General features: G+C 37.8%; 1 protein-coding gene across 2 annotated transcripts in view; it reads right to left on the bottom strand.

The window, feature by feature from the left end:
• Positions 1 to 27,694, bottom strand: part of TRIQK (triple QxxK/R motif containing) — a 60,582-nt gene that overhangs the window by 12,866 nt on the left and 20,022 nt on the right. For both annotated transcript variants that reach the window (XM_040065957.2, XM_040065966.1), the window contains exon 3: positions 2,389 to 2,474. In XM_040065957.2, coding sequence (XP_039921891.1) covers positions 2,389 to 2,474 — 86 coding nt within the window. The remainder of the gene's footprint in view (positions 1 to 2,388; positions 2,475 to 27,694) is intronic.

Below are 27,694 nucleotides of genomic sequence, written 5' to 3'. Positions count from 1 at the left end.
ACCAAGGAACTTCCCAGCTTGGCATGGCCCACTGATTATTTTTCCACTGGTTTTCCAGGTGGACACATACGAAGTCCCAACAAGACTAAGGATGATCAAGCAGGACTTCAGGGCCTTGGGACAATTGGTCAAGGGATCTGAAGAACAAATTGTGCTCTCTTCTGTCCTGCCAGTTGATGTCATACCAAATATAAGTTGTCAAGAATGATCTCAAAAATTATCCAGAAAACAACATAGGAGTATTTATGATAGGTGTGGAGGATGGCTGTAAAAAGATGGCACTTGGACAGCTGGAGGATCTTAACACTGGACTGAGCAAAACAAGCCGTGCTTGAGAGAGGGGTATAGGCCATGGAGCTTCACAACTAAGCAGGCTCTCTAGGGGTAAGGAAGGAGCATCTACTGCCCACAGTGAAGTTCTGCTGCTGGAGGGATTGAGCAGGGTGAAGAGCTGTCACTGTGAGGTCGGAAGAGGTGGACCTTTATTCCAAGACATTAAATAAACCTCACTTCCATGCTGAGTACTGCAGGGTCTGTCAGCAGAAGTGCAGAGTTTACAGAAATTGCCAGTGTTTTAGTAGAAGTTTAGCAGGCCTGAGGTTGTTGGCATTAAGCAGGCTCAGTGAGAAGGATGTAATCAAAAGCCCAGCTTTCCTTCCCCTACAAGCAAATCCCTGAAGGGAAAGGTGCCGAACTTACCTTCCTTTTTGCTTCAGCGCTGTCAGCTTTTCTCAGCAATTTGAAACCAAAACAAATTACTGTGATCTATTTGGGGATGGGCCAGGTTTTTTTTTTGTTGTTGTTTGTTTGTTTGTTTGTTTGTTTGTTTGTTTTGTTTAAGGTCCAGAAGCACAAAAAAGTATTACAGCCAAAAGGAAATACTTTAAAGAATTGGTTTTTTAAGGCAGAAGCACAAAACCTCAGACATCACCCAGTCCCAGAAAGACACCCACTCAGGACCTGGAGAGCACATGCGCATCTTGATGGCGAAAGTCCTTTATTCACTAATACTCAATCCCTCATTGCATATATGATTATGCATATGATTTCACATTCATTCACATTTTTAGGAAAGAGATACTTAAGAAAATAAGGAAATGAAACAGGTTTTGAAGGACCAAATCTCATACTCTTCTCACTTGTGAAAGACATGCAAAACACATGTACATTTTAAAAGAATTAGGCTGTACACGAAGTCTCCAAGTAGAACATCACTTTAAAAAGGTCACATAATTGAAAGAAAAATGAAAAGAAAAAGGGAAATGTAATAAGAAAGGAAGGAAAAGGAACTCAAAAGGTTAATAATCTATCCTTTAAACAAAAAAGGCAATCTACTTTTTCTCATTAAAACCTGACACACAGCACTAACTGAGGAGATTATGTTGTGAAAACATACTGCATCGCATGGTAATGCTTGATCGAGATCAGCAATCAGGAGCAAAAAGAAAGCACTGTTTCGTGATTATAATAGCAAATTCTGGAAGACAACCAAATACATCATCTAGCAGCCTAACAGCTGTTACAGCTTGGTAGTAATACCTTGGCATTTGCTATAAGCTATAACTTGAAAAAATTGATTTCTCATCTGCCAGAAACAAGAAAATGTTCTCCTTTTAATATTTCTGAAGTTTCTTTTACTAGAATACCCAAGCAATGGATGCACTTTTTAACTTTCCTCAGGTTTTACTCTTGCTTGTGTATCAGTTAGATTAAAAAAATAAGTCTGAGGAAAAAATACTGTAAGCAACATAAATAATGTGTGTTCAGGTAGATCCCATTTTGATGACACACTGGGTAGTAGATACCAGGAATTATTTCTAATTGTCCTCCTTGCTCATATTCACAGCTGTGATCAAAAGTAATTGTTATACGTCATACCTGCCTGAAAAGGAACATTTTCATATGTTTTGTTGTTAGTTAAGCCTTCTTTTTCCAGGTCAGAGGCAGTACACAAGGATGCAGACTGAGACAATAATGCTGAGAATTAGCAATACTTAACAAACTCAGTCTTTAAATTACTACTGGAATAGGATGAGAAGAGGAACATGGGAGATGTTTATTGCAATTTGTCTAACTATATGGAATAGTTAAAAAAATTGTTCTGTGTGTAGACAGGCTCCCTAAAACCATCAATTTTCTAAGCCAACAGCACTTTAAACCCTAAAGTAAGCATGCATCATAACAAGTTCACAGACTACGTAAAATCTTTCAGCACTTCAAATATTCAAGTAATTTTAGGGTTAAGTAAAAGAAGTTAATCATAAATATTTTAGTTACTACTTAGATTTTGAAGTGTCATAAACAATCTCTCTCAGAAATCAATATTCACACAGTATATCTATGGGGAAAAGAAACAAAGGTAGTTTGAGCTATCAAAGAGGTCTCTACCTTTACGCCTAGTGCAGTTTTCTTGGCTTCTGCTTTTAATCTTGTAGCTCTTAACATAGGCCTGGTTTTCTTATAATCTTGTTTCCCTAGAGCAAAAATAATATAAAGAACGTGAGGATTTATTTCAGTTGAAAAGTCAGATTTAACATATTCAAAACACCCCACAGTCCAGCATTTTAAACAACAGCTAGTCTGTAACACAGGGATTGAATCTCTGGAATAACCACGCTTAACACAGACAGTGACAGAAACAAGATCCAACAAATCAGTGTAGAACCTGTTACTCCAGAGTGACATTAAAATACACGTATGGATAGATATCCACTAGAACGACATTTAATAAATTGCTCCATAGGAATCAGCCAGCAAATAAGTAGATCAAAGGTAGATTATGTTCTTCCCTCTCACTGAAATCAAAACAAAAATTTTCATTAAAATTACTTGGTTAGTCATCTCTAATGCACATATAAATGTGCAATACAAGACATTCTGGTGAATGTAAAGGTTCATAATTCTGAACTGGAATGTTATTTGCAGGTATCAGAACTCAGAGATATGGAGATCAGTCTAAGTAAATGCTAATAAAACCATTGCTTGACACCATCTGCTTACAGAAACACATTACACAAAATCTTCTAGACCAACTTTCTACAAGTTACAGGGACTATGTCTTGCAGACAAAGAGTGCAGCCCAGGGCTTGATTACTATAAGTCCATATAAACTGAGTTCAGAGGAGGACACATAAGTATTCAGAAATGCTAAAAATGGTATAAATCATTTATCTCAATAACAAAACATAAACCACTTGATATCTCTCAGGGATATTTCTGCTGTCTGAAAGGCCTGTTAGTTATTAACCATATTGTTATTAACCATAGCTTCTTTAAGTTAACAGTAGTCAAGGTACAGATACAGTCACAAAAGGACAAGAAAAAGAAGAATCTGTGAAGAAACTCCTCAGAGGGACAGAGCCTCAGTATAACTGCTCTGGCATTTTTAAAAAGTCCTTTTCATTTTTTCCCTCCTAATGCGTAAATGTATTTTTTGTTCTTTATGCCTAATTCCAATGCTAAACTATAATACTTAAATCAGAGTGTCTGGTTTTTTCAAATCACTAAGTTTATCTATCTGTACATTAGCTTTCATTACTGTTACAGTCAAAGAGTTTAACCTTTCCTCTAAAACTCTGTTCAGTGGTTTTGTATACAAAAATCCCATTTGTCCAAGCAGATGTGATTTTACATTCATAATCAACAATGCAAACTTCTCATCTTATGGCTACCTTGAAAACTGGGATATTATAGTGTAGTGATGAAATTTTGAAACATGAATATCTTCTTCCAGTGATTCATGGAATCACACTGGATTCATGGAAACACACTTCTGACTGTCTACTCCTTGTATCACCCCACTCATACTCAATAGAGAGATTGTCTGTGTAGCATACTGTGAATGCTGAACTCGCACTACAAATTTGCTTTCATTATATAATCTCTCCTCAATCCTATGGATTATATATTGTGAAGGTCTCCATACTATTCTTTGGTCAGATATTATTAATAAAAGACCAGAAATAACTTTAAAAAACTAGTAAAAAATGGAAAAATAACTGAAACTATATATATTAGGAACAATAATAAAAAAGGTAGCATATATCCAAGGAAACTCAGAAGACAGAGTGAAGAAAGGATGACAGAAAGAACGTTTATGTCAGATGCTCCAATATATTCATCCAGTCAATGCATCTTATTAGCAGGACAAGACCACTGCAGCATTATTTTTCAAAAGTCAGTAATATCTGCTAATAGGATGCATCAGGAGTACAGTAATTTTTTAGAACAGCTGGGGAAAGACTTGCAGAAACCATAAAAATGGCTAAGTCATGAGATGAAGCCAGCCAGAGAGAGAATGTGCTTCTTCTCCCTAAAGTCCCACACTCATACTTTTGCCATGAAATCGTTAAAAAAAATCTTTCAGAATTTCCATTACAAATGGCAGGAGTTTATTACTCATAAAAGTACACTCCAGGCTGAAATTTGGCATAGACACACCCCAGGTTTGAAATTTTTTTGTTTGTTTGCTGGAAGACAACTTTCATAAGTGATGCAGCTGTTCTTACTTACTTGTGAACAAACTATAGAAATTTATCAATCTGAAATGTTTAAAGCATGAAAAATATCTTAATTTGGAACTTTGTAACTGACAAGCACTAAATTCAATCTCAGTTCTCATAATTCAGGTTTGCTGCTCTTCCATCAGTGGTAAATAAAACAAAGACAGTCAGGTATTTCTCTTCCAGTGATGCAACAGCATTAGATAATGAAAACTAGAAAGCTTGGTAAAGTGCATTAGGAAAGGGACACAAGTCACCAAGTAAAACACCTCCTTTTCCTCCCATTGCCCATTCTCCCTCATCTCCACAGCTCAGGTGTGAAGGTGACGGGAGCAGGGGCAAATATTACATAGAAGACCCAATCTGTGAAATACATTTATGGGCAGACCATGTTTATCCAAATGAGAAAGCTTATTGGTGCTCTTTCCCTTGGTTTCTGGCACCCTGCTACTCTTTATTCCAGTATCATTGCTATAGCTAACACTGGATTCTACTTATCTAGAGAATACTTCCAGATTTATATTAAGTCTGATATGAACAACTAACCCTCCTATAACAAACAGACTATTTTAGTCATGATTCTAGAGCTGGTAGTTCTCCAAATCCATGTACCTGCCATTAATTTACTACTCTCCTTGCTAAAGTAATAACCAAAGGAAAAAAATACAGTAGGGAAACAGTCTGAGTCCACCAAGTGCAGAAGTTTAAAAAGGGCATCTGTGGACTTCTTTGTAATGAAAACCAGATTCAGCAATCATACTAAAAGACTCTTAACACATGTGAACTTTCTGAGGCCTTGGGAAAGACATCTGCTCTACAGGACTATAAAGAACAATGAAATGCAAAGCTCCTGCCATGTGAATACTGATCATTACCACCTGGAAAACAAGCAGAAAAAAGTAATACAGGCTCCCTACAACCTCCCTTCTTTTGGGCTTGCAAATTCAACCAGTTGGGATAAGTATATTCACACTCTCAGTATCTTCTAGTTTTATCTCGCTTACCCTGCAAGATGATTTGTACATTTATCTGTCAGAGTCATCAGTTTAAGATATTTCTTTTTCTCAGAAAGTGATCACCACAGCCAGTTGAGACAGATTCATCAGACAAAGCCCCATTTGTCTGCTTTATCCAATGCCTATCTGAGACACCAAGTTTTTCTGATGGAATATATGAAGGCAAGAAGAAGCCAAAAAGATAAACTGGAAGATTTCCAGACCAAATCTTACTTTTCTTATTACTTAAACAAAATCTTTACCTCTTTGACTAGTCATTATTGTTACCAATTTGTCATCTCCCAAACTCTAAACTCTAGTTTCAGCTTCCCTTAACTTTTTTAATAACTACCCTTATTTATTTATTTATTTTTAAACAAATGTGCCTCTTTGTTCCTTTTTCAGGTCCATCACTTCCTTTGCATTTTTAAGGCCAAAGAAGCACCCCATGATAAGGCAACTATTTTTCCTGACTACAACTCTCTACTTGTCCTGCTTCCTGACAGTCCCTCCAAAGATCATCCACCTTCCCATTCAGTGCCTGATGTAGCCTTTTCCTTTCAGAAACTCTACAGAGCTTACCCTGCACCTTGTCACTTCCTTCCATCCTTCTTTTCCACTCCTTTGGTGGCAAAGTCACCTCAGTAGCACCTGAACTGAGCTGTGCCATGTTTATAGATCCTGTTTGGAAAACTTTCCCCATGTAGAAATGAAGACTATTTTACTAGCTGTAGGATTACAACACAGTGAAGATAAGGGAGCTTTTTAGCTACTAAAACAGCTATATTGTGAAAAATACCAAAGAGTGTCTCCTTCAGAGGGGATATTAGAGATTCATACAATATGCAAAGTGAGTTTGTTTCTCTTCATGTAACTAGGAATAAAAATACATGGATTTTTGCAAGTTGGTGTTTTTGGTGTTTTTGTTTTGTTTTGGTTTGGTTTGGTTTTTTTGGGGGGGGGGTTTGGGGAGGGTTTTTTGTTTTTTGTTTTTTTTTAATTATTTTATTATTTAACTCTGCTTACAAGGGAAATTGAGATCCCATACATCTTCTGTTCAATAATTTCAATAACATATTAGAGATGACCTGATCTTACATATTCAATATTCTTTTTAATTAAACCTCCAATGACATGATGATAAATGCAAAATAAATAAATAATACGTATAAGCTAGACAAGTTCATTTGAGTTCTGGGTTAATTTTTTTTGGTGTACAGAAATACTGTGACACTGCCAGGTAGTATGCAGAACACTGTACTTCTGCATACATACCAAGCTCCATTATACATGTAACTGAGAATGCAGCATGTTGAGCACTGTATTTCAGAAAACTGACTACATTTAGGTTTGTGTTTAAAGATGCTTCTGCTTAAGACACAACCTGAAAAAATCTACAGAATAACTTCACAAGAAAATTGTATTTCCAACCCTTCTAGATACTTACCCTTTCATTCTAACAATAGCTCATTACTGGAATTGAATAACACACTAAAGACTGCCTCTCTGCTTTTCAATTCATCAGGCTTAAGCAGAAACAGGACTGCATCTTTGGTCTTTGTTGATGCTGCTGTCCAAGCTTATTATCATATGAATATCTAGTTATTGTTTTATAAATGTTCACATTTCAGGAGCTCCCTGCTTTCTTTTCTCTCAGCAGACTTTACAATATCCACCTTCATTATCATCATGTGGCAGCATTGCTCTTCGCCTGCATTTGCTACTTTAAAAATTAATGCACTGCTATTTTCTGAATACTGTACTGTGTAAGCTGCTTATGAGTACATTATGCTATCAAGCAAGCACATGCAGAAAAGCTTCCTAAACTGTTATTCTTTCAATGAAAATACAGCTGGTTCTGCTTCAAAGGCACTTCTTTTCACCTGCAAATGGACTTGCTTCTACACTTATTCCTCAATTCATTGTCTTTTATTTGTGTCTGCAAATCTTTAATTGCCTTTAATTAGAGAGAAGTAAATTCAGTGCTTTAATCTTGCAAATACATTCAATCATAATTCTGTCTGGGATGAATACCAAGTTCTATTCACTGACTGATCTTTATAACAAAGGTATATAAATTTATTGTCCGTTTATATAGACCACACCAATTAAGCCACAATGGAAAACCAAATAGATAAGAGTCAAAATATTTGAAATGAGAAATGTGCAATCTAAATTTAATTACTCAAATAATTTGAAGATTAGTTATTTACAGCTAAAAAAAAACCTGACAGACAGTTAAATTTTTTAATCAATGCTACAGATTTAAAATTCCTTTCAACACTTTCACGACAATTCGCAACAACCAACAAACTGCTGTCCTGAATGTTTCTGTGCTGGTATTACAATCATACTCAAAACATTAGTAAGATATTTTACCTACATAAACAATCCATTTCATATGTTAAAATACTGCTTAAGGATCAATAAAAATAAAACTAGAGGGTAAATTTTAATTACCAGTAGTAGTTTAATCAAAGTACCTTACTGTAACTGATACTGAAAACCATACTAAAATATATACATATCTAATTAGAAACTAGAGACAGATTGTGGCAAGACTTACTGATGAACTGCAAGTGTGAAATCACACACCTAGTTAAGCTGGAATAAATTGGTTTATTATTATTATTACTATTATTATTATTATTAGGAATTAGTGAAGGTTCCAGGAACCCTCCACAAAACCCCACATAACAAACAGAACAAGAAAATGGACTTCTGGTCTTTTCAGGGTTTCCACAGTCTGACTTCAAGCATCCTGTCCTTTTCCCTGCAGTAACAGGGGTAAGGAAGAATTACATCTCATTAGCAGGGACAATGGCTCAAGATAGAGGAAAGTTCAGTCATGCCATCCTCCACAACCTCCTTATATGCAAGACACAGACAGTCACACCCATTACACTTGATTTCAGTTTTAGGTGATTGCTAGTTTGGGTCTCTCTTTACTTCCCATAGAGAATTCTCCAAAGAGTGAGTGATAGCAGCCTAGCATAGCCTAAAGAGCGTCCTGCTGCTGCCTGTTTTACTGTCAAGAACAACTAGAGATGTTTGGAACCCAAGTCAGATGGGTTGGCTTCAAGTCTTAAGTTTAAACAGATTAAATATGAACCAAGGAAATAGGTCTAAGGGTCAAATGGAGAAGAACCAGTTCCTACATGACTTTATCTTGATTCAAGATATTTACAGACATTACTTTGAAGTAATTATCTTGGGTATTACTAGTACTATAGAGAGAAAATCACGAGAGAGCCACAAAGGGACTGTAAATTGCATTGAAAACCACAGCCTGAATTCCGTCCCTGTTCAGCTATGACATGGTGGTTCCCAAGCCAGTTAGTTATGCCTGTGCTACAGAGCCACTGCACTCTGTACCTTAATTAGCACACTGCTTCTTCAGGACTGCTCCCATGTACCAACTATGGTCCTGCTTTAAGCTACAGACTCAGGGGATAGGTTAGGTTAGAAGACATTCTTGGGGGTCATATGACCCATCCTTCTGCTCAGAATAGACAATTTTTAAACTGTATTCAACCTGAAAGTCAGCTCCAGTGACTCTGGGAGCAAGTCTAGCTGAGCTTATCCAGTTGAGTTTTTAGGATTTCCAAAGGTAGAGATTCCACAACTGCCCTAAGAAACTCTTCCCAACATTTGGCCATGCCTCTGGTAAAAATGTTTTTCACCCACCTGCCGAGAATTTTCATGTTCTAACTTGCCTTTTATTTTGCCATTGTGCATCTTTGAGAAAAGTTAGGCTTCACCCTGCCTAAGTATTTGTAGACATAAGTAACATCTCAGCTGAGCTTTCTCTTCTTAAAGCTGAAAAGACAGCTCTCTCAGCCTCTTGTACATTCTGTGCTCCAGACAGACATCCTGACTCTTCACTGGACTCACTCTAGTATGTCCATGTTCTCCATGTTTCTAGTGCATGCCACTTGCCTTTTTCAACTATCAGGGAACCACTTCCATGGAACTAGCTAAATGGCTGACAGCTGAGAGAGAATTTAGTCATAAAATCGCACTGGCTAAAGTAGCTTAATGTCACCATTGCAATGGAACTGAAGTGCGCCAAAGGAATTCAGTAGGGTCTGTAAACAGCAAGTCAGTGGATTAAAAGGGTCAAATCAGTTTGCACTACCACCAATTCCCAAACTTTAGAGTAGTTTTAGTAGGAGGAAAGACAAGCCTTTATTTTTTTACATGCCTTGGGGTTCCAAAACTGAGCTCTATCATCTCTTACACAGTAGTACAACTTTTCTTTAAGTACCTTTCTAAATGCCAACAAGTTAGGTGTCTGGCTTGGAAAAAGAAGAGTTTTTTAAGTGCTTTGTAACACCATCGAAAAGCACAGAAGTACCTACAAGCCTGCCTCCCAAAGTGCATGAACAAGTATTTAATTTTATGATCTTTGAGAGATTTTAAACCAGTCATATATTCACTGAATATCAGAACTTCAACTCAGTGAAACTGTGAAAGTCTGCTCTCACAGAATGAATCTTCAGCATGCCTGCTTCATTCTGAAAATAACTATTTATTTAGAATGTTGAGGAACCTCAGAAAAACAAAATTCCATAGGAATGGAATCAGTTGACAAACCACACAGCAGTAACAGTTTTATAACCTATGTCTGAGAATTGGCAACAGAGCCCTAGTTCACATCTATGGAAACATGATCATGCTCTCAAGTATTTATTACTGTATTTTGTGTTATTATTGTCACACAGATAAATTCAATGACCATTCTTTTCATGAGAAGCAGAAGTGAGATTTTCTTATTTTTAATTGCTGTGATTCCAAAAGAAGTTTTTGGAGTCTTAGGTTTACAGAAATATTTTTTTACATCTTATACCTATACAAGTGTGTGTCTGTACTCAGAAAAGGCATGAAAACCCCCCACAGCCTCTCTATTTTATTCAGGTTTAATGGCAGCTCAAATCAGTGACCATTTTTCAATCTTGAGAGACGGAACAGCTTGACACTAATAATACATTTGCAAAGGACACATCATCATTTAACACAACATTAAGTGCTCAGGGACAACTTTTTACTGTAGACACAATGTGCTCTGAGCTCAGGGCTGACATTTAATGCTACAAAGATAATCCAACTAGTCATTCATGAGAGGTAAATTAATTTTCAAGCAACTATATTTCAGCTTTAAGCCAACAAGAAGGATGCATTAAAATGAATAACTTCATTTTATGCTGCATGCAAGATTTAAAACCCCCAAAATATAATGCATTCTCAAGTACACCAAAATATACCCATTTCATTATTGCTATCTTTCCCTGATTCCAAACCAGAAGTCTGGTAATATTTGTTAAATATAATATTCTGACTGGAAGTAGAAAATCCCTCAATTTTTCTGTGAGTTGCCATGAAAAGTAGCACTTCATTAAAAAAAAAAGGTTCACATTTAAAATTTGTATTAGACATACTTTGATTATAACAAGTGATTAAGTATTTAAATTAGCATCTTTTCTGATACTTAAGGAATATTTTAAAAATCTATATAAGCATTTAAGAAAATAAATTTAGGAAACCAATTATCAATAATGTACAGAACAACAATTGAAGACAATACCTTAAATCAGCTAATTATTCAGGTAATTTGTTTTCAATACCCGTAGAATTGTAATAGTCAATTAACTGCAAGACTATAATGAAAGGTCTGAAGAAGCACTAACAATATTGATGTGTACTACTACTGTTTGATAGGCAGTCCTTTTTCATGCCTTTCAGTGCTGCAATCCTGTGCTAAAGTCCAACACGTGCATGGCTATAGCCAATAAAAAGTACTGGCTCCGTGTAAAAGTAACTTCCACACACAATGGCAGCTTTTCAATTAATTTTTCCAACAAGCTTGTTTCCTACTAAAACAGACAACTATGAAAACATTAAATACCTTTCTTAAAAATAAATTAACACAATTAATTTGAAACAGTTCACTGGGTGGGTATTTCACTTCTTTTCTGCCTACATAATATATACATACATTACTTTGGATATGTTGTTTTGAGTACATGTACCACTTTGCTATGGAACAACTGCTCACAGTTATACCTTCATATAAACAACCATATTTTAGTATAAATTCTGAAAATGGAAAAAGCAAACCAAAACTACTACTGTAGAGACGATTTAAAAGAGCATGTAGTTACAGGTAAAGGGAGAGTAGTGTCAAACTGGAAGAGAGTAGGTTTAGATTAGATATCAGGAAAAAAATTCTCTACTGTGAGGTTGGTGTGGCACTGGAAGAGGTTGCCCAGAGAAGCTGTGGATACCCCATCCCTGTAAGTCTTTAAGATCAGACTGGATAGAGCACTGAGTAACCTCATCTCGTGAGAGATGTCTCTGCCCATGGCAGGGCTTGGAACAAGATGAGATCCCTTCCAACACAAATCATTCCATGATTCTCTGAAGTATTCACTATTAAAACCTATATTTCTATCCAACATTTGATGAGATGATTTTTGGGCAACAGAAACAATTGTATTATTTCTTTGGTGATAAGAGGTGTGAAAAAGGCAGCATAGGGTGTGAGTAAGAGAGACACACAGAACACGAGTCTTTCTTTCTGCCTCTGGTTCAGGCTGCACCCAGCTGCAATTTGGCTTACACTGATTTTATTAATAGTTGGCTGCAAATAGAGGAAATGTGATACAACCTCCCAAAAGTGGAACGGGATCTCATTGGTATCTTTTATGTACATACTCTTCTTACACATTCACAGTCTGCCTGTGATTCTACTCACTGTTACAAACCCTTTCTCCAAGATTATTGCATAAGCATTTCTTATGCTTACTCAGTTTGCAGGTTGAGTATTTATGCCACAGTTAAGAAACTTGCCCTTTTTCTGTTGCATTATATTCTACTTTTCCAAGCCATTTCACTGATTTCTCAAATTTAGTTTGAACTTGTAGACTAAATTCATCATCCCATTGGCTATTCAAATACTGGGTCCAGGCCATTGTGGATCTACTAGTAACTACTGAAAATAGCTTCCATATCAGTTTGGTACCCATCTTGCAGTAGGTTCATATTCATATATCTCTAGTTTGTTTACCAGAATACATTGACAAGGTCAAGGTAAATGGCACCTCTTCCTCTTCCCCATTAATGGTAAGTATGCTACTCTATCAGAGAAGAAAATTGAACTGATTTGACAAAACACATTGGTTGTGGCTGATCTTGTTGGGACTGGGGATCCTTACATGAAACTGTCCCTATCCTGGAGAGCTACTGTGAAGGATAAGGAAGCTGCATTCAATAATTTATGAATATTATATGTTACATCTGCGTGCTTGTTACTGTGACGTCAGCTTTATAATTACCAGAGTTTAGCTCCAAAAAACGCTGGCCTGTGCTTAGGCAGGGAGGTAGGAAAATACTACTGATGGATCTCTACTGAGAGCACTTAGAGACAATGAAGGAAAATACATAGACTGACCAGGTCATCCTATTCAGTTGCCCACAATCAAGCATATCCATGTAACAGATGTTCCACAGAGTATCTTCTATGCTCTTCTTATCTCTGCAACTACAGAGCCAGAAATTTCTCCCATTGTCTTATATTAATTAGTGTCTTTTGACCTTGAACAGAACAGGAGCAACTAAAATCACAGGAGAAATCAGATTATGTTATGTTTTTAGCAAAAAATTCCACATACATGTATATAATTCTAGCACCAGCATCAAAAAGATCCTGGTCAAAAGGATGCCACCTTCTTTCTTTCCTCACTGAAGAAAATCTGTTCAGCAGCCTTAACCCATCTGAACTATCAAGAAATTCTTCCAGACCACATCCCTGGCATTAAGCAGGGCCAAACCAACCACAGCCTGAAAAACATCTTCAACATCAGTAATTTAAAATTTATTCCGAATTACTCTGGTGTGCATCATGCTACTGCCAGACAACATTAATAACTCATTCCCAAAAATGGTTGCTTGAATAAGCACCATATCATCAAGTACTGCAGCAACACTATTAAACCCTCTGGATAAAGAGTCTCTGGTGTTTCAGGAGAGGAGGATGTCTCTCTGCTGTTGCTGGCACCACACTACCTGACAAATCCAACCTTATTAGGTGACTGGGCCATGACAAAGTGGGACTGTGGCAGCGCAGGAATCTGGAGTCATCCCTTCTCCCATGTCTAACGCTCCTCCGCAAGTGCCCTCCAAGGAGCCACAGAGATCCCCAACATCTCCAACCTTTCTGCTCTGGGGCTTTGCTTAAAAGGGTGATGGTGACAACTAGTCTAGGAAGGGAATGACACAATCTGCCACCCACACCTTCTTTTTCCCCAACAGTAACAGGGTGGCATAGGAGGTGGCATGGAAAACCTGAGCCGATGAGGCCATATGAAATATAGTACTGGACTTTCACCACAAATATCACATCATATCTATTTCTATCAGCTTCAGTTTTCTGCTCTCACACACAATAGGATGCCACTATTTGAACAGTATTAAAGCATGTATCTGATTTTATGAAAAACAAACAAAGCCTTGCAGTAAACAAAGACCAACGAAGTTGCACGATGAACCAGAGACAGAGCACCAGAGAGAGTACAGCTCAGGAGAAGCTAGGTCACTTCTCTGTGACACCTGTTTTGTTGAGCAGAAACCCCTTTTAAATGTTAACTTGAGACTTTGCTGCCAAGTTCACGTTAATTCACCACTGGTCACAGCTTACTAAAGAAAAAGCTTCCCAGGTCTGAACCAAAGCAAGCCTGGACTGGAGCTAGAACTTGAGAGGAACAGACTCCATTTATGGATTTAGTACAAGTATGGGATTCATGTTGTTCACCTAGGGGCAGAAGACCTTAAAGAGCTGAGGGGGATATCCTACAAATAAGTCACAACTGCACTTGGGAAGTGAAAGGAAGAAAATATCTGAGTGAGGAGACCTGCAAGAAGTCAGGCACCATAAGAATGGAAGAAATGTGATCCTGAATGCCTTAACTTTTGACTCAGTGTCTTATCTGCTCTTTTCAGAATTGAAAATAAATAAAATGCTGTCTGCCAAGATGCAGTAATTTCTTACTTGTAAGTTGTATCATTTTGGGCCAGCTGTATACAGCAAGGCCATCCCAAAACAAAAGTTGTCATTTATTAATTCTGCCTAAGTAAAAGGTTTCCAGTAATACTGACAGCATTTGCAGTTCTCACCTCAATGAAGCCCATTGCAAAGGATGCTTCGTCAGACCTACATATCAATGTCACTCCAGAAGTCAATGCACTGACAGTTGTAGCAGAGGTGGATGTTACAGGATACTGTGAAAGTGATTATGTAAGATGGAAAAGCAGATTTCTGGAGTCTCACTCCAGCAATGCAGAAATCAGAAGCTTTTAATGGAATTAGCCAAGAAGGGAACATCTCTTGTACACATCACCATTATCCCTTGGGATCCTAAAATTACTTGTGAGGAATAATCCCTCCAACTCACTCATAATTTTAGCACACCTAAGAATGACATATCTTCAGTTTACCTGTAATTTAAACTTCTTTCCTTCTACAGAAACACCACCTGACAGGTCTTAACTAAAAGTGAATGACAGCAATAGGAGCTTATTTAAAAGCGTAAAGGAAATGCATATTTATGAGCATGCAGAGTAATGGTTTATGGACCTGAGAACTAAAGGTCTTGAACTAATAATGACTTGAAGGCATATTAGGAGACAGAATTTTACCTTCAAGAGCCAAACCAGGCTTCTGTCAGTGATGAGATGGATGTTAAGATAATAGGATAGAGAAGCCTGGCTAACTTTTAAAGTTAATTTTTCAGACCTTCAACTCCATCCTTTTCTCCTTCTGAAGGCTCACAGAAAAGGATTTACATGTGTGTGTATAGTAAAATAATGGCATCTTACTCCTGACTTCTGGACTGGATTTACTGCCTAGTAGGTGAATGGCTGGAATCCTTCACAAATACTGCAGTCTAAAATGCACAATGAAGAATAGCTAGACCTTACTTCAAACCTTCTCTTTAGAAATACAAATTCATCAAGTAATTTTTATGTTGCAGTTTTTTTAATAACTGACATCAGACTGATGGTAATGATTTTATCTGAGACCCTTTGATTTTATTTCACCATTTGCATCAGGATCATTGCTGTGTTGATATTTTAATGAATAAAATCAGTTGGTTTCAGTAATAGCCTTACTTTGAACATCACTGTATTATAAATAATATAAATAATGGAAGTCATGTATTAGGGCAATCTATTCAAAAAATCGAGGGTTGCTCCCAGTACCTGTTTTTTCCAAATCTTTATTCCACAGGATGATCTTTTAAGTATGATGTCTCTTGTAGGAAACATACAAAAGATGGAAAGACTGTTAAGGAAAAAATTCTACCATCTGGAAAACTATTTGATTAGATCAGATAAAGCATGGAGCTGTCTTCTATTTCTGAATCTCCCATAAAATTACTGTATGACCTTGGGAAATCTCTTTTCCTTGCAAGACTTTGTTACTCATCAAAAACTCTTGAGATCCTAGTCTAATGGTATAATAGAAGTAAAAAACACTCATGAATGTTATCTATTAGAGATGATTCTCTGATGGCCTACATTAATTTATTTTTAAAGATTTTAAAATTACATTTACAAATATAATGAGAAATAATTAAACAAGTACCTGAAAAAGGAACTGAATCTGCTTCTGACCCTTAAATTCAATTTCTTATTCATTAAAAATGTGTGTTAAATATTTATAAACCCATGGACAAAGCAATTTCAGTTTCTGGAATTAAAAGCATACAAAATTAAGCAGAATTAAACAGAAAACTAACTTTTAGCTATGCTTTGTTCCTCACAAACTGTATGTGAATATTGTTCTGATCACAAAAGTCCTATGTGCCACCTCCCTTCCTCACTTCCCTTGATGAAGTCCGTCTGTCTAGAGTTACCTAATGTGGTCTGGCATGCGACACAGGACACAGAACACCAGCCATGCACTGTTAGGTGGCCAGGGGTTTGTCTTAATTCAACTCCATCTCCTGTGAGAGAGTCCTGGTGCAAACCATTGGCACAGAGAACCCCCCATCTCCCAGGTGGGCTCACAGAAGACAGGACAGGCATTGATCTGTTCACATGAGAGTTTATTTGTAAACTCTCTGAATGGTCCTCTATTGACATTCCTCAATCTGGCTGATTCTGTTTAAACAAACCAGAAAGGACATTTTCATTATACATAACATGCCAAGTGAAAAATAGTCAACACATTTCTTTTTCAAAGTAATTTTTCAGTTCCTTGCAACCTAGAGGTTTGTCTCACAATTGGAATAAAATGTTTTTCTGAATGTCTCTTTTTGCAGATAGATAGATATAAGAACACAGAACAACAAAAAAAGTCACACCCCCTCCCTTTTGGCCCATTTTTCAACAGCTCCATTCATCAGAAGAAAAGAGACAGAGTGTCACTTTCAGTAACATGGTCCTTGTGACAGACATGCTTTTCCTAAAGCAAAAAAAACCAAAACGAAACAAAAAAACAACCCAGTGAATCTGACTATGCCAAGTTCTAAGAATTTAGCAAAGGGGTTTTGCAAATGCAGAGTAGATGACACTAAATTATTAAAACAGTATTACTACAACATTTGAGTTCAAACACTGTTCAAATGGCAACTCGAGTCGACACACTAGTGTGATATGTTAGTGACCAACAGCCCCCAGTCATACATGTGTCTTCATCACTTTCCACTCCAGGTGTTTACTCTGCTAGAACCCACCCTTGCCAATATGTCAACCTATTCCAAGATTCACAGAACAGAGCTCTTCCAATTGCTCCATACTGCTATACACTTCTAAGATCTAGCAACTCTGTGGGGAAGATTTCAGCAACTGCTGCGTACTTGCATGAATTTCTTTCAAAATGTGATTAAGTTAAAATAATACTTGGCAAATTACTGATTTTGCATACGCTGTGTAATAAGTAAATATGTGGAGAAAGAAAACTCCACCTAAAGAAAGCACCTCAGTCAGTGATGTATGCAGTGGAGACAGAACATACCGTGCCCTTTGCCACCACCTTTGGCACCTGCTGTAAACTCATTGAAAATCTTCCTTTCTACTTACTAAATAAAGTTATGTTCCCAGGTTCCTTGTCAACCTACAGAAACTATGTGTTTTCCTTTTCTGTCACTCCCTGGAGATGAGCTAATTGCTAGAAGTATGTGGCATGAGCTCCTTTTAGTTTCTGACTGAGATTTTTTGATGACAAAATGCCTGTGTCACATCCTACCACTGGGACATGCTGGAACAGCTAGGACCAATGGGTAACATAGGAAAGTCCTATCTAAGGTGCACAACTGGGCATCCTCTGATAAACTGCACACCACACTTACGACTAGACTGTTAAGTACTGACTTCTGTAATACAAAGAACAAAAAATGCAGCAACACCAAATGTATACTCAACAATTTATTACTAAGACCCCCCAAAACCAGAAAAAAAATGATGCTGTGGAAATATTGTGATAGCTTCACCACACTGTGTTGAGAGCACAGGCACTAAAATATGAAGTTTAGTGTTATGATCAAAATGTGTCCCTTTTCCCTTATCTCCCTTCTTTCAGCATGAATTTCACATTCTCAAAAAAAAAAAAAAAAAAAAAAAAAAAAAAAAAAAAAAAAAAAGAAAGAGGAAAAAACCTATGAAATTCAAGATTATGTTGTCAGTTCTCCTCAAATCTTGATTTTGGTAAAAAAAATATTCAGTATTAATTTTTCCACAAGTAAAACTTCAGTCAGAAAGTTATGGTAATCCTTCCAAATGCATTCTCTAGCTATAAATATCTCAGAAAGCTGCTCCACTTCACAGTGAAACTTTGTCCATATGGAACATATGACTAGGAAGGACTTGAGGAACTACTGAAATCCAGTGCTTTGCTAGAGAAGGCACATGTTTTCTTTAAAACGGATCATAGAAAATGACAGGTTGGAAAACAAGTTCAAGCATTTGGAGGTTTGGGTTTTTTGTTTTTTTTTTTTTTTTTTTTTTTTTGGTTGGTTGGTTTTGTTTTGACTTTTTTTTTTTTTTTTCCTTTAGCCTACCAATAGAACATTACCCAAGAAGCTCAATCTCCTATTGGTAAGAAACTGCCTTCTGTTTCCTGTTATGTTTCTTTATGGACAATTTATACACTTATGGACTGGATATATATGGACTGTGTCTTCCCCAAGTGTTTACTTGGGAAGTTCCAAAAGGAACCATATTTGTCTTAATTTGTGTTCAGCTGTGTTAAACAAGGCTCTTCTTGGTCTTCCCTAGTAGTTCTTTCAGCATTTCTTTCAATTCATCTTTCTTAAACACAGATGAGCAAAACAGTTCTCAGTACTTCAAACTCACTGTCCCTAGTACCCTTTTTAATGGCTTCAATATTTTTTATCATTACTTTAAATACATACAAGGATAAAGTACACATTTTTCATGACCATGAGTAACCACTAGGAACAAGGAAACCTTTCCACTAAGATTTCCAGCTGATGAATTGACATCACTGGTTGTGAACTAGCTGGTCATCAACGTGCACAGTTCTTTGATACCCCTTTGGCCATAAACAACAAATGGTGAAGAAACAATTAGCTTTTCCAGCACCAAAATGTTATTCATTTTAGCTTCACAGTTATGGACTGGATTTTGTTCCGAGTTACAAGGATAAGCATCTGAAATAACTGCTAAATTCAGTAGTGTGATACCTGTCCCAAATTTCCACAACAAAATCCAACCTTCCTACTCATGGTCTCTTGACTGTAGGAAGTGTTTCTCTTCAGACTAAAAACTACCTGAAAGGTAGCTGAATAAAGCAAAAAATTTAACACTAAACTATGCTTTTAATTTCTCTTTTTTCATCTGTGACAGAAATAATATGAGGAAGAAAATCCTCTGTTGGATACATTTTTTCTGCTTTTGTAGAGCCAAAATGTTTTAGCCTCCCTCTCCGAGGAATACATGAAAGTATTTCCCTCTTTGTCCTTTTCACGATGATTACTCATCAGAATTTGATCATTTTCTCCACACAAATATGAGTTACTTTTCCTTCTTCCATTAAACCATTTGGATAGAAGCTCTTTCATGGTGTGTATATGCTACAAGGTCTGTAGTCTTCCAAGCTGCCTATCAAGACACACAGAGCCTCCTGGATTACAGACATGAGACTTTCTTGTAACTCTACCAATCTTTTCCATCTGGTATTGTACTTAACAGGTGGATTTTCTGAGACACTTCACACTATGAAGCATGTTAAGGATTGTACCTCCAGTTCTGTTTGATTTGCAATTTATTCAATGTTTCTCTCTGTGCATTCTAGTTTGCACGGTCCTCATCTATTCCAGAAAAGGCAGCGAGGACTGCAGCCGATCTTTTCTGTGAAAGTATTTCTTCAGAGACAACCCCACTAGTCATTTCACTCCACTTCTTTCCACAGTTCAATAGACTAAACACCATTGTACTATACCTGAACATTATGGAAAAGGCTGTGTCAAAAAAAGAATTGCATTCAGGTTTTGTTATGCCTTCCACACGTATGAAAAGCAACATCATTGTTCACTGATGACAGTGTAAAATACCACCTTTAAAAATACATGGATTTAAACTATTGTAGTTATTATTGATAAAGCAGGCCCGATCTGACCTACAGAGGCCACCAGATTGAAATCAAAAATGATTCTGAAAAGCTGAGGGAAACTTACACAGGGCATGATTTCCTTCTTACACTTCCTAATTTGTTCAATCTGCATGCTATATGGAATAAAGATTCTTCCTAAACTCAGTTGACATGTGGCTTGGCTTTGCCACGTATGCAACAGTAATACTGGCTAATGGCACTTGCTGGCCTGAGTTTTGCCACACACTTCAGATCCGGCAGTGTGCTGTCCTGGCTTTGATGTGTATTAGTTTGTGCATTCAGCCAGATGAGGAAGCAGATCAGGGAGTTCACTCAACTCACAAACTGCTCAGCACATATTTTACTTCAAGCTGGATCAAAATGGCAAAAAACAGCTCTGCCATCCCCGAGGATGGTGTATTATAGACTGTGACATGGCGGAACATGTCACAGGAACAAGGAGAGAGGTAGGTGCTGTTGAAGGTCACTTTCTCATGCTGAACTGCACCCTCTGATTATCTGGCTGCAGGTGCACCGATGTATTAGACAATGTGAATAGGAACTGGAAATAAAGGGTATGCTCACTCCAATTGTTACAACAGTGCCTGACACATATGCCCACTATCACCCTCTCCCAGGTAATTCCTACACACGGCTCAAGAAGAAACTGAAAATTGCCTGGAGCAATTTTCCACAGGCAGTGTGCAAGCAGCCACTCTGTTTTAGGGATAAAAGAGTTTAACAGTACCATCAGGGTTATTTGACCTCTCTGCCAGAAAGCAGTACAATGCTTGCTTAACCTACAAGTGCAGACATGAATCACCAGCCCAAACTCTCACCCTTCACCTGTTAGAACAGAAGCCTGTAGAGATCATTCTTACACATCTCAGTGTCTGCAAAAGCATTCACATTCTACTTTAAAAGTTCTCCCTGCTCTTCAGTTCACAGTGACCACCGGTCTCTCAGGCCAGGTCTAAACTAACAGCTGCAGACTCATTCTGCCCATGATGTGAACCGGTAAGATGCAAGCAGGAGATGCATTGCCACAGTACACAGCAACATGGCCAAGTTAATTAGCACTGATAAGAGGTCAACACAAGCACTGTGCTCAGGAGGCCCAAGGATGAAGGGTTTAATGCACAGTGTGAGTTCAGACTTACTCCAAACAGCTTCAGTAAATCTGTGCCACACTCTTACCAGTATGCTGTAACCTTGAGATGAAGGGACCATGTCTAATGCTGAGACACTGTTTCACTCCATATGCTAGTTCATTATCCAGCTCCTCTCTGTTTTGACTGCCAACAAATAATGATGTTTTTCAACACTTCTCCACTAGGAACTGAATGCACAAACATCGCATCATAAATGCCACCCAACATCTGCCAGGCAGTTACCATCTTCCCATGACTATCACCCAGGCTGAACCTAAGCAAGTGATTTACTGACAATCTGTGTCACAATCTCTTAGCCATCGCACCCTAGATCATCCAAACATCAATGCTTATGAATGGCCCACAGGTATTCGGTTAAAATACCACAGGAAAATTATTTCTAATGATCCCCCTCCATGCATTCTAAACTTCCTGTTACTTAGTAAATGAAAAAATCAAATATTGCAACTGAGGATATCAGTTTTGGTACAAATCTTACAGCACCAATGCAAATATGCTGATAATGATAAAATATTCACAGAAAATAGGCTTTTCCAATTTGCCTATTTACTAAGCGGTCAAAATCCTTGAAAATACTATTGCTTGCTCTAGGAGTTATTTTAGAACAGTATGAGTACCTTAGCTGAGCAAAATTCCCTCCGCTGGTCCCACAGTGAATAGGGCATCTATGTAACTGAGACAATGACAAGGACCAGATTTCAAGTAAAGTATTTAAAAAATTAAGCAACAGATTAGTGACTTGCCTTATATTATCTGTAAACTTATTAACTGAAACCAGAGTGCTCAATCAGGGCAAATTATTTGTTTTCCCACATTCCACTTATTGTAGAGCTCTTCGTTCACTTCACAGCACTTTTCTGTATTGATTCAACTACTACACAAATGAAATATCTCAAAATAACTTTGAATGTGTGGATACTTTCAATGGTGCTTATTTTAATCAGCCTTTACCATCAAGTAAAAGCAAAAGCTTGTCACATGAGGTTTGAGATTTCTGTAACTGTAATTCAAATCAAGCAAATGCCTTTCTTATTTTCATTCTAGTAGCTTGAGCTTCCTAAGACCATTCTCCTTCTGACCCATAAGTTCTTTTCTTATCCAACACTTTAAGCCTGCAGGCAATATGTAGAGCTGAGCAGACAATCCCATAAATAGTTGAAGACCTTAAAAAGCACAACGCAGCCAGTTCCTAACTTTCTTCCAAAATAAGGCATAATACAAGCAAAAGCTTCCACTGAAAAGAAAAATATTTTTAATACAATCCAGTTAGAGAAATCCATGACAACACGCAATTCATGGACTGCATGATAGCAATCACCAACATGATTCATTACATTCAATTCATTACAAAAGCCAGATGACTATTCTGTGGTCATGTGTTCCCTGAACATGGACATCTAACATGCTCTTTTAAGGCCATAAATAGATGCAATACCTGATGAACTACATAATGTACATGGTCAGATCCTGAAGCATGAAATACAAAAATCCCTTCAGTTAAATCTCTTGACTTGATCCAAAGTGACTCTAATGTCTTTCTTAGACCACTGCCCCTGCAATGCTTGTCAGACTCCTTGCTGCCTTCATTACTGCTAGCCCAGACAGGGGAGAAGCAGGCAGAGGTTAAACAGACCACCGCCTTCCACGGGAGAACAATGGCTGGACAAAATATAACTGCACCCCAAAACCCCAGAGCTACTTTACACAGCACTGTAGCTAAAGAAACGCAGTTACAATGTTCACCTTAAATATCTATCAAGCACATCCTGAGAGATGCATTTGTGCTGGGCATTTCATTCTCATGCCTGCTCCACTGCTTTGTTATGATGAAATAAGAGGAAATCCAATTTGTAGCTCACTGCCCAACTCTCCTTGCATTTATATTAATGCAATAGTACCTACACATGTACCACACATAGAGAATGTGTATATATGAACACTGTACACACCAAAAAATTATGTCTGAGATTTTTTAGAAATTGGCGTCTAAAATTAGATTTACATATTCACACTGAGATGAGAGTCTTTGAAGTCCAGCTTTCACACATGAGCTAAGATTTTCAAAACTTGGTGAAAGAATTTCTAAAAATGTTAAACTGCTCTGCCTCTGAATGTAATATATACATGCTTATATGTGTCTACAGTGAAAACTTTATGTATTTTGTAAAGGATTATAAGAGGTTTTTCTCAGCTGACTTTGACTGCAGAAATGAATTCACTGAAGAACTGAATGAAGCTGAGAGTAACTACAAACATAAATATGTAACACTGCAACAGCCCTGTAGACACTGGATACCTTACAGGAATTGCAAGTGCTTGAAATAACACCATACAGAAAGCCAGTTCAGCAACTGGAAATATGTTAAATTTCACTCTCATTTACACCTATAACAAATGTGTAGCAAATCCACTGAGTGAAACAGTGTTATTATTGATGAAATTAAAAAAAAGACTAGACTATGAGCCTTGGTATAAGAATACTAAACAAGAGCAGTATGAACATATAGTAAAATCAGTATAATCAAACAAGCTCAAAGAAACCTTTGCTGTGGAGAAGGCACAGGAGCCAAGGGTTTAGATACACAACCTTTCTCCTTAGCTTCTCTTCAAGGAGTGCAAACACACTCGCACAGTCCTCTGGATCTGCAGCCACTCCTGCCATTCTTGCTGAGACTGAGTGTATGTCTGCCCAACAAATGAAAACTAAATAATATCCACACAAACCTAAGTACATATCCAGATCTACCATCACCTTTCATGCTCTCAGCCAAGGCAATAAAACACAGCTCTGCTGCTTTGGACTTAAAAACTATGTGATCACAAGCTGCATGTGCTTAACATCCATCATCAGTCTTCACAGAACATATTTAAAAACATCCCAATCGTCAAAAAATGTGGATTAAATTAGTATAGCCAGACTAGGCTTTACTTCACAGCAGTGTTTTCCTCAGCTGCTCCCACTTTAGTTTCCAAAAAGTGATTCCACTGGCATAAAATTAAAATCAAAACAGCACTAACTGACCAAAGGATGTAGTTCATTTTCTGTGACACCAACATTCATTCTTCATAAAACCTCCTCCCAAAAAAAGGAATTATACATGGTATCAGTGGTCTATCACTGTGAAGTACGAAACTAAGATTCCAAAACTTGCCAACTTGCCAATAAGAGCAAAAGGAGGACCTTTTTTCCTACTTCTCTTTAATACATGCTTAGTAATAGATTTTTATTAGAAAAATTCAAGGGAGCACATGTAATGCTTCATTATGCAAAAAAAATGGGAACACCAGAAATGTCTATTTCTTGGGGTTTCTTTCACTATAAATAAACAGTAGGAGAAGACTTCCTAAGTAGTCAGTATTTGTTTCTGTGCTTTTCCCCTCCTTTCCCCTCCTTTCCTTTCCTTTCAGTAAATAGGTGACAGCCATTAAAATAGGGCAAAAAGATATGACTAGTTAAAAAAAGAGACTGGAGATTTTTTATTTCATTGACATCTGTCCTGCTACATATTTGCTTATGGCAGAGGAGAGCAATCTCATTGATGTAGATGTTGCTTGCTGGTTCCGTGCCTTTTTTTAACAGACTAAAGATAGAGGAATTGCTGTCTTGTGACAAATGGGTGGAATTTTGAAATTTTCAGTACAAATTCACTTCAAACATTTTTTGCTGTTGCTGCTGTTATTTCAGAAATTGTATCTAAAATTTTCATGCTGATTACAAATATTTCCTGATCCAAAACAGAACAGCCACATTTCACATCAAAGTATGCAATGTATTTCAATGAAAGTATCAAAATACAACATTTTCCTTCTTTTTAAGCTGAAAAGGAAGGTTGGTAGCAGCCACTTTTTTTGAGTATGCAATAGCACTATTCAGGACAAGGAAGGTAGAGGCACACTAACTCCATAAAAACACAGAGAAGGAAAACAGTAACAGAAAAGAGAAAAGATGAGGTGGTAGAGAGTAAAGACAACTCCTTTAGCAGAAGGGCAAGTGGAAATGGCAATCTGCCACAAAAAGGGCTTCTCTCTGGAGACAAGAAAGCAACAGGTACATGCTCCAGATAGTAGCTAGAGGGGGAAAGCCCGGAGATGTTCGTGCTGCCACTAGTCCCTGGCAGCTCTTCTCCATCTCAGGGCTACACTGACACCACAGCCTTGGCTCTAGGATGAGGCACCTTCCTTCTGGACAAGTCATCAGTCGCCACCCCAAGGAATTTTTAAAAGGCCCAGCTTTACCCAAAACATTTTATCTGTTAGTTCGGATGGGCATTGCTCTCTTCACTCCTATGCTGCCACAGCAGGACTCAGGACTCCTACCCAGTCCCCATCCCTACTGCTCCACACATGTGATGCCAATGAGCACCACCTCCATCACCAAGTCACAATGCTCACTCTAAGTGAGTAGCTTTGTGCTTTTCAAAACAAAAAGAGAATGTATTTTCATTCATAACTTTTACTCCTCCCCAGGCGATTTGAGGAGCCTTATTTGCTCCAAAGAACCCCTGGGCTATGCCTGTATGAGCTCCACCCCCTAAAAGATCAAGCTGTCAAGTCAGGAGATACAGAGCAGACAATAGGCAGACCTTTGAATCTACAAATTGAAGGTTGAATGATTGGGCAAACAACCTCTCCTCATGAAAAATTATGCTACAGCAACACAATAGTAATGGGAGCCAAAAGTATGTCTATTCCTGATTTGTAGACCAGGTTTTAGTTATGCTATAATCCTCTCAGTGTGCCTGCTTAGGATCCCACAATCACACAAGTCATGAACACTACCCACAAATCCTGCAGCTTCCATGCCGAGCAAGTGACACACCAGATGAAGAAGGATGGAAAATATACATGTGGAATTGTTCTGGGAACTTAAAGCACACATAACAGTAAACAAAGCAAATATGGTACAAAACCTGTTGCTATTTTCACAGCATTTGTGGAGCAAAGCTGCATAAATGCAGAAGGACGCATACTGCCTCACACCTTTCCTCTGATTCCAGCAAATTAAGCACAGCAGCACAAACAGCAGCAGGGAGAAGGAAATGCTCTGCAGAAGAGCTTTCCTGTTTGCTGCTGCACTACAGGTATATATTTGGGTATGTGAGTGAGAGATGAGTAAGAAGTGTTAAAATTACTTTTCCTCATGTCTCTTCTGCAGCCTTGGCTGCTCATGGAGATTTGAACAGGCAGAGATCCCTTGGTGCCATCCTCCTTCCCCCAGGCACAGCTGAAGCCAGTTTGAAAAGGTTGCTGTGGTTGACCCCCGTGCACTTGGGGATAGGCTTCACGAAACCATTGCCAGTTTGGTCTGATAACTAAAAGACTGCCTCCGTTCCCCACTGAGAAGGCAGTGCCACTGTCAGATACTGGAGCACTAGCTTAAGTGGCACTACAGACAAATTTTGGCTGGTGGCAGGAGAGATGGCTGAAAGCCAGCTGACAGAGAAGAGCAGGGAAATCCTCTGAAAATGCTACTGAAGCAAACAGCAACCGCTAGTGGCACAGAGGCAAACAAGACACGAGTGATCCTGTTCTCATGGAGAAGAGAAAAAGGCAAACGGCTGAACTGAAGTAATCAACATGAACTTGAACCATGGCACAGGGCAAACATGTGGCACGCCGTATGGAAACTCAGAACAAAACAGAAAGCTTGGAACAAAATTAAATTAAAAATCTGCTTCTATTTCAATTTACTCCACTAAACATCTAACTGAAAATTGTGTTGGAAGTTGATATGACTTCGTGACATGTTGTTCCTTGAAGGCTGCCATTTTCCATCAAAAAAAAAGGTATGAAAAACGTTTCAATCTGGTTACCTTCTAATCAGCAAGGCTAGAAAACATTAAGCTGTAAGCTAAAAAATAACATCACACCATTAGTCAGCAGGAGATAGCTATTCAGCCAGCATCTATCATAATGTTTTCAACAATCCATAGATACCAAATGCCTGGAAAAGAAGGCCGGCAATCACTCCAAGCATGGATTTTGAGATTTAAATGCATTTAATAAATTAATTTCTTTAAAGACAGGCCCTGTGCAGCCTCACTTTTACTGTTTCTAGATATAATCTACCTCAGAAAGGGTGATCAAATGTCCAGCTGCAAAACAAACGAGTCTGGAGCATTAGGGAATTCTGTGTTCTGAGGGATCATCTGTCGAACAGCTTCACACTAAAACAGCCCTGCAAAAGTACCTAAGATGTCAAATCTAAGTCTTAATGAATGACTGTGTTTTAAAAAAAAACCTTTCTGTATAATTTCTAATAAATACCTGAATGAAACCAGGCCAAGAAGAAGGCCAAGAGGAGTTAAAATGAAGAATCTAGAGCATTCTCCTATGAGGAAAGTCTGAGAGATCAGAGACTGTTTACCTAGGAGAAAAAGAATAGGCTCAAGGAGGACTTCATCAGTGTATATA

This window comes from Hirundo rustica, chromosome 1, assembly GCF_015227805.2.
Source record: "Hirundo rustica isolate bHirRus1 chromosome 1, bHirRus1.pri.v3, whole genome shotgun sequence".
NCBI lineage: Eukaryota > Metazoa > Chordata > Aves > Passeriformes > Hirundinidae > Hirundo > Hirundo rustica.
Note: the sequence above shows the minus strand (reverse complement) of the source record. Positions and strands in the feature narration are given on the sequence as shown.